The 7,775-nt window shown below is 35.4% G+C and overlaps 1 protein-coding gene across 1 annotated transcript in view; it reads right to left on the bottom strand.

Annotated features, from left to right (window-relative positions):
• The window catches only part of LOC104698792 (BTB/POZ and MATH domain-containing protein 6), a 3,219-nt gene extending 1,815 nt beyond the window's left edge, over nucleotides 1–1,404 (bottom strand). The window contains exons 1-2 of the mRNA XM_010414184.2: nucleotides 830–1,404; nucleotides 3–263 (exon numbers count right to left, since the gene is read on the bottom strand). Coding sequence (XP_010412486.1) covers nucleotides 3–263; nucleotides 830–1,242 — 674 coding nt within the window. The 5' untranslated portion in view covers nucleotides 1,243–1,404. The remainder of the gene's footprint in view (nucleotides 1–2; nucleotides 264–829) is intronic.

The raw sequence follows: 7,775 nt of genomic DNA, 5'->3' as shown, positions 1-7,775 counted from the left end.
ACGAAGATCGTGCAGCCAAAACCAATTTATGAGCTTGAAACTTCTCACCAGCAATGTCAAATTTGACATCCGAGCCTTCCAAAGTATCTAGCAACTTCCCAAAGTCTGATCCAAGTTCTGAATCTGGGACATGTATAGAGTGTAGCCGTGGACAATGTATTTCTGAAACAACAACTCCAACTGTACAATTGATTTTCAAACAATCGTCTTTCAGGTAGTCAGATGTCTCAAGCAAGGAACGTCTGAAGAAACGCTTGTATCCCCTGTTTAAAAATCCAAAGAAAAGAAACAAGAATCAGAAGGTCCTGAAGTAGCCGTACAAAAGATAGCAGCAAAGAGAGTGTTTAAACCAAAAAAACGGCCATTGAAGATACTTAAAAGACTTCAAAGCTACTGGCTACTGCAACCACACTAAAAAGGAAAAATCCAGTTAAGCACCTAAACAAGGTTATCTTAACAACACTATGACAGTTCAGATAACTTACACACCTTAGAATTTTATAGATTTCACATTCAACTTTCATTGCATCACCAACATAGAACTAGCCATACCCTTTTCTTGTCCCCAACAATTTACCCATATTCATGATTAGAAATGGAGCAAGAGAGACCAACACTATACATGAGCAAGTCGAAAACTTTATCGAACCGAGTAAAACAGCTAAAAAATTCTCCAAGACTGTGTTAACATGAAATATCATGCACCATTGACAAAACAGAGTTCAAACATAGATCTTCCCTAATAGTACACAGAGCAACATCCCAAGAACAAGTATAATTTGCATACGAGAAAACACGAGAGAACCAAGAGGCAAGAATCAAGCCATACCACATACTTCCTCTGTATTTAAGAGTGTAAGGACCACCATCAAGTGAACGATCGAAATGGCTATGAACCTTATGCTTCCCTTTACCACTTTGATCAACAAGGGAAAGCTCGAAAAGCGCTCTAACTTCAGTACCTTCACTAGCGAGAACGATGAACACAGAGACGTAAGAAGAGCTGTCCTCTTGGTTCTTACCATCTGGGTAGACAAAGATAGTCCATTGATAACCTCCGACGGAGAAGTTATCACTTGCTATGTGTTTCCCTACTCCAATCCCTTTGGCTAAACTGTATCCTTGGATCACGAATTGGTGCGATCCGTTCACGGTTTGTGTCACCGATCTCGAGCTCGTTGGTGATTCGATTAGATCTGGGTTCGTGTTGGGGCTTGATGATGATCGGCTGGGTCTGGTCATTGGTGGCCCTTGATTTTTGGACTCAGATGGAGAAGATTCTCATGGAGATTTCTAGGGTTTTCCCAATTTGGGGAAATTTCAGCAAAATTCAAACCGTCGGAGGAAACGGGCAGAGGAAGAATGATGAGTCGGTCTGAGAAGGGTATAATGGTCATTGTACAAAAGAAAGACTCGATGAGGCAGTAATAAGGTAAGGGGTTGTTTGGTTACTGAGTCTGAATACACCTGGTTAAGGTTAATATCTAATCCGATATCCGAACTGTGGCTGCATAAACCTGGTCCTGGATTGTATCGAAAAGTAAGATTTAGCATTCAATTTTTCGTACTGAAGTCGAAATTCGAATTATATCTTCTTTTTCTTATTTTCTTATTTTCTCAACTGGATTGAATAATGAAGATTCTTTGATTGCATATATATATATATATATATATATATATATATATATATATCCATTCGTAAACAATTGTAATCGGAAACGTTTTAAATAGTACACTAGATTTTAACTCGCGGTACACCGCGGGATTATTTCTTTTACTAAAATCATTAAATTTTAAATTATAATTGTTAATTAATTTTATATATTTTATTTGATGTTTAAGATTGTAATGTTGTATTTTGATTGTTAATTCTACGATTTAATCTGCAGTATACAAAACAATAATTTATTTTTGTTATAAATTAATTTATAATATTAGTAACATTTTATATTATTAAGTTGTACATGTTTGTTTATAATAATCATGTATATAGAGGTGTCAAACAGGTTGGTTCACATTTCTTTTTTCTTGTACCGCAGCGGTTCAACCCGCTAAGACCACGGTCGTTAAAGTTATGCCTAAGCATGTCCCCGACCTAAATTTTATATTAATTATTCTTTAAAAATTTAGTGGCAAAGAAAAAAAAAGAAATTTTAAAATAACTTATAATATTGATAATTTGTAAATATCTTAATTGGTATACATTAATTTTCCTCACATTATCACATATTTCACGTATTATATATACATAACTATGTAAAAATATTACTTATATATAATATATTTATTTTAATCATATATTTGTAATTTTTGGGACAACCCGCCAACCGCAGACATACTTTGCTAAAATCCATAATCTTGATAGACTTAATTGTGAGAACCGTCTTTTAACGGTACACCACAGACCTATATTTTCTATATAGATTATATCTATAGAAATTTATTACCTTTTAGTATATATAACCGATTGTCGTAGCGATGGATTATTTATATTTTTAAATTTATAAGAATATCGATCATAACCAATCCCATAATAATTTAAATTTATTAAAGTTATTAAATAATATATTTTAAACATTTAACAAAAGTTAATTAGCTATATAGATAATAACATTAAAATTCTAGACAAAACATTGAATGTGATTGATTGGAGCGAATATAGATTTTTCTATATTGGAATGACAAAAATTTTGTTTAGTTTTCCAGAAAATTAGGTTTCGGGGTGTATATAATTTAGAAACATTTTAGTTGATTGATAGGAGGATATTTAATTCACATACCTTATTTTTGCATATTTTGATTTTATTTTTAATTTGTTTTTAAAAATATTTTAATGATAATGACATTAGATGTAAATACCTTCAAACTTCAAGACTACTTTGACAAAATTGCTGCAAAAATATTAATATATATAATATGTTTAAAAATATTAAACAAAAAAGTCTATAGTTTTTTGCCATTTTACCATATAAAAATTAACCCAAAAAACAGATAAAAACATTGTTAATTGCATAAAATAAATTTGGTGGGAGAGAAGGCCATAATTTTTTTTAATAAAAAATGGTCATTGCATGCTGCTTTATCTCGATGTCGAGAGATTGTGTGTTAAGATCAAAACCCTACCCAACCCTGAGTTTGTGTTGTGACCTCCTGCAGGACCTTGCACCTCGTTCTGATGTGGCTAGACCGCTCATCCACATCCTTCTTCTAACTATCATGTTGTTTTGGTGGTGCACAATAGACATTTTGATTTCGTTTCAAGTGGTATGCTACCAATTTGGTTGGATCTATCTCCATTTCATGATGAAGCCATCTATCTGTTGTATCGTCCCCATCCATTGGGTCCCACATGCTATATCCCGTGCTGCAGTATCACATAATATGAATCTCATCAAGACATAATCATAAACCTAAAATAAAAACAAAAATGAGCAGAAGAATCGCTCTCACCATTTTGGTTTTCTTTAAGTCTCGTCACTATCATTAAATTTATCACCCAGCCGTTCCCTGACAAATCAGAAAAAAAAAAGAAAATCAGCTTGGAACATAGTATTAAAAAATAAACCAAGAATATGGAAGTACGAAATGTTAACAAAGATTAAACCTTAATGTGCTGTTTTTTTTGTTTTTTTTTGCGTGTTTTGGTCTATTGTTAGATTATTTATACATGTAGCATACGGTTAGGATTATGTTTGTTAGTTTCGAGAAAATCTTGGTGAGCAAACTTTAAATTATAAAATATAGCAATTTGAAATAAATGTTAATATTCAATATTTATTGCATAAATATATTATAGAAAACATAAGGCATATTCTCTAAAATTGGTACAAATTATTGTTGGAATGAACACAATTTGGTCCGATTGTTTTTTGGAAAGTCTAGGGGGAATAATTGTTAACAAAAATCGGAAACCTTATGTTAATTTAATTGATATAAATCTGATATATTTAATGATAATGATATTGTTCATAAAAAAAACCTTACTTTCTATATTTCCGGATATATATGGATATAATTACATGTTTCATTTTTTAATCATATGCGAAATTAGTGTGGAAGAGATTTCAGAGTATTATAGATAACTACTGTTAATGATAAAATTATGGAAATAAATGAATGGAGATTTTCCATTTATTTTTTTTTGGGTAATCCATATATGCAAATATTGGTTTTTGCATTTGTTGTTTTAAATGATTAATTATAATGGCATTGGATGTAAATAGTTACCAACTTCATTGGATGTAAATAATTACCAACTTCATGCCTTTTTTATCAAAATTGCTGTGAAAATGTTAATATAGATTTGAAGTGCACAGTTTGGAGTAAGATAAAAGGTGAGAGATCCCAAGTATTGGGCTTGATTCGAAGAAATTGACTGGTTTAAGTTCAAAGCTAGCTAGATGCTATCGTTGGCATAATATGTGTGGCTTTGAATACAACAAGTGATATATTTTATGAGCAGATCAACATATTCAATTTGCTATTTTGTCATATCCAATAACCATCCTTTTCTTATTATTACGTAATGCAGATGCTACGAAAACACTCTCAACCATGGGACCCGGTTAGGAGACCATGAGCTAGTAGGGAGACAGAAAGGGTCAGACTTTGTGATGTCTTGACCCTCGAGTGTAAACAACATTTCTACATAAAGACAGCATTCAGAAGTCTTCAGGGGGATCCGTGAGCTAGTAAGCTTTTGATTTCAGTCTTTGTGAGTGATAACTCTGCAACATCCTCTGTTTATGTGTTTATCCTCATTTCCTTATGAAAACATATGCTTCTTTGTTTCTCATTTCTTATTATTTTCGTGTGGTTTCGGGGGTTTTAATTCTGTGTTACAATGTCTGTTTTATCTTCAACTCTTTTGATTCATTAATGCATGCGGATTCTGTAATTTTGATGATGGTTATGGCTATGGTTAGTGAGATCCCGATATGGGAGACATGCCATCTTTCTCGGAAAACAGAAGTGCAAAGTAGAAGAAGCAAAGGTTTTCAATTGTGATGTTGGTCCACTCGGAGTTCCTTTGAGTGGATCTGCAAAACCTGAGTAAAGGTCCCAAGAACTTGATAGCCACAACACAGTCGTCATGCTCGGGAGAACATGGCCACGTTGGTGACAATGAGGAGGGGTTTGAGTCAAGGAAATCTCAGATGAGAGTGGAGCAGAGGATATTACCAACACATGTTTCCAAAGGCAGAGTTTCTTCATGTAGAGACATGAAGAGAAGAATAAGCAAAGAAGCCTAATTTAAGAATTAGCGATGTCTGTTCACAGCTTCCCGACCTGAATACCCCATGAATACAGAGCAAGGAACTTGACTTGCGCATCAAGTTTGGGTATCCAAGTTACTATCATAATCTCATAAACTTTCCAACTTACCTTCTCTATTTTCCAGTTTTAAAACGAATCCATAATTGTTGTTTTCTATATTGATAGCATATGTTGTTGTCTAGGCAAGAACAAACATATGCTACTGCGTGAGAAAAATGAAACAACTGCATGGTCAAACTTTATCCTAGCTTAAAATCCTATACATATTTTTCATGTTTGTCAGAGTAGTATTTGCATCATGTTGGAGATTTCCTTAGGTGACTGATGTAGAGTCTTAGTCAGTTGAGTCATGAGTGGGACATCCATCTACGCTGCCTTCAAAGATTGGTTCTTTACAATGAACTTTTGATGCAATGTCTGGCTGTCTCTCAAACAAACGGTTCACAGATTTCACTTGCGAGTGGATAAAAGTACAATTTATAAATCAAATACCAAATTTTAAGTATTAGATTGTAAGGTTGACCAAAAAATTATTAGATTGTAAAGCAAATCCAGTAGGAATTCACTCTACTTACTAGAATTCTTTTTCCATTTTATTGAGTTGAAACATAAAACATTAAGCACAGTTTGGTCACAAAACCATACAACGTCATTATTTAGGATATCACATTAAAAAAAAAATAGCGAAAAAAGGAAAGAAAAAGGAAAACACATAAGTATGGGTGAGTCATACAACGTTAGGATATCGAATCTATCTATAAATATACGAGTTTGTTTCTTTTCTTCACTCTCTCTCTCTCTCTCTTTTAATCTCAAACAAAAAAACCCTAACAATTGTTGAGTCAGGATTTGTTATTTGAATAATTATCTTAGACCGATTCTTTAGGTCTGAAGGAGTCAAGCTCTGTTTCCTATTTTGTAGCTATTGGTGGAACTAGTTAAACTAGTTGAGTCGTGTGTCCGTTATTTTCGTTTTTGCTGTTGATCATGTAGTTCCCTATAAAAGCATTGGAACCTATGAATAAAGATAGATCATTCCGTGCATTTGTTTTGTGTTCTCTGATTCTGCAATCACATTTGGTATCAGAGCAAAACACAATTTTAGAGTGATCAAAGTGAGAAGAGAGAGAACGGTGAAGAGAGAGATGAGTGAAGATAAGACAATTACGATCCCCAAGTTCGATGGTCACTACGATCATTGGAGCGAGCTGATGGAGAATCTCTTGCGAGCAAAGGGGTTGTGGAGTCTCGTAGAAGAAGGCATACCTGAGACAGCAGCAGGACTCGAGACAACTGCAGCGTAGCAGAAGAGTCTTGAGGATCTGAAGAAGAAGGATCATCAAGTCAAGTACTACCTATTTCAAGCCATTGAGCGGGAGGTGTTTGAGCAGATCTTAGACCGGAAAACTTCTAAGATCATTTGGGAGTCCATGAAGAGAAAGTTTGGAGGGAATGAACGGGTCAAGAGATCGCTTCTCCAAACCTTGAGGAGAGAGTTTGAAGTTCTTGTCATGAAAGGCGATGAAAGCATTGACAATTATTTCAAGAGAGTGATGATGGTATCAAACAAGATGAGGAGTAATGGCGAGAGTATGCCAGATTCAAAAATTGTGGAGAAGATTCTCCGCACTCTGACCGATAAATTCACATACGTGGTGGTATCGATCGAAGAGTCCAGAGACACGAGCAGCATGACCGTCGATGAGTTGCAGAGCTCACTGTCTGTGCACGAGAAGAAATTCAAAAATTCGAGCCATGAAGAGGAAGATCAGGCACTCACTGTTAGAGGGAGGGGCAGAGGCTCCTACAGAGGACGAGGTAGAGGCAGAGGAGGCCGCTTCTTCAACAAGGCCACTATTGAGTGCTACAATTGTCACAAATTGGGACACTTTGCGTATGAATGTCCAGATGGATCCAATGGAGCAAACTATGCAGAATTGGAGGAGAAAGAGGAGGTTCTATTGATGACATACATAAAGTTCTGCGGAACAAAGAGGAGCGATGCTTGGTTTGTTGATTCTGGCTGTTCAAACCACATGTGTGGGGAGAGCAACATGTTTTCGAGCCTGGATACGACTTTCACACACACTGTGAAACTCGGAAACAACCATAAGCTGACGGTTGGTGGCAAAGGGGTGGTGAAGATCACTCTTAGTGGGGTAAGTTATGTGATCAATGATGTCTATTATGTACCGGAACTGAAGAACAATTTGCTAAGTGTTGGACAACTCCAAGAACGAGGCCTGGATGTACTGTTCAAAGGGGAAAAATTGCAGAATCTGTGATGAGCTCAAACCGAATGTTCATTCTCTTGGGGGAACCGAATGAAAAGACCAAAGAAGAAAGATGCTTGCATATCAATGTCTCAGACAAGGCAGAGCTGTGGCATCATCGATATGGACATCTCAGCTACAAAGGACTCCACACGCTATGCAGTAAAGAGATGGTCGTGGGTCTACCTGATATTGGTGATGTGAAAGTCACGTGTGAGGCATGCG

The sequence above is a fragment of the Camelina sativa genome, chromosome 6 (assembly GCF_000633955.1).
Source record: "Camelina sativa cultivar DH55 chromosome 6, Cs, whole genome shotgun sequence".
NCBI lineage: Eukaryota > Viridiplantae > Streptophyta > Magnoliopsida > Brassicales > Brassicaceae > Camelina > Camelina sativa.
This window is presented reverse-complemented; position numbering and strand designations above follow the sequence as displayed.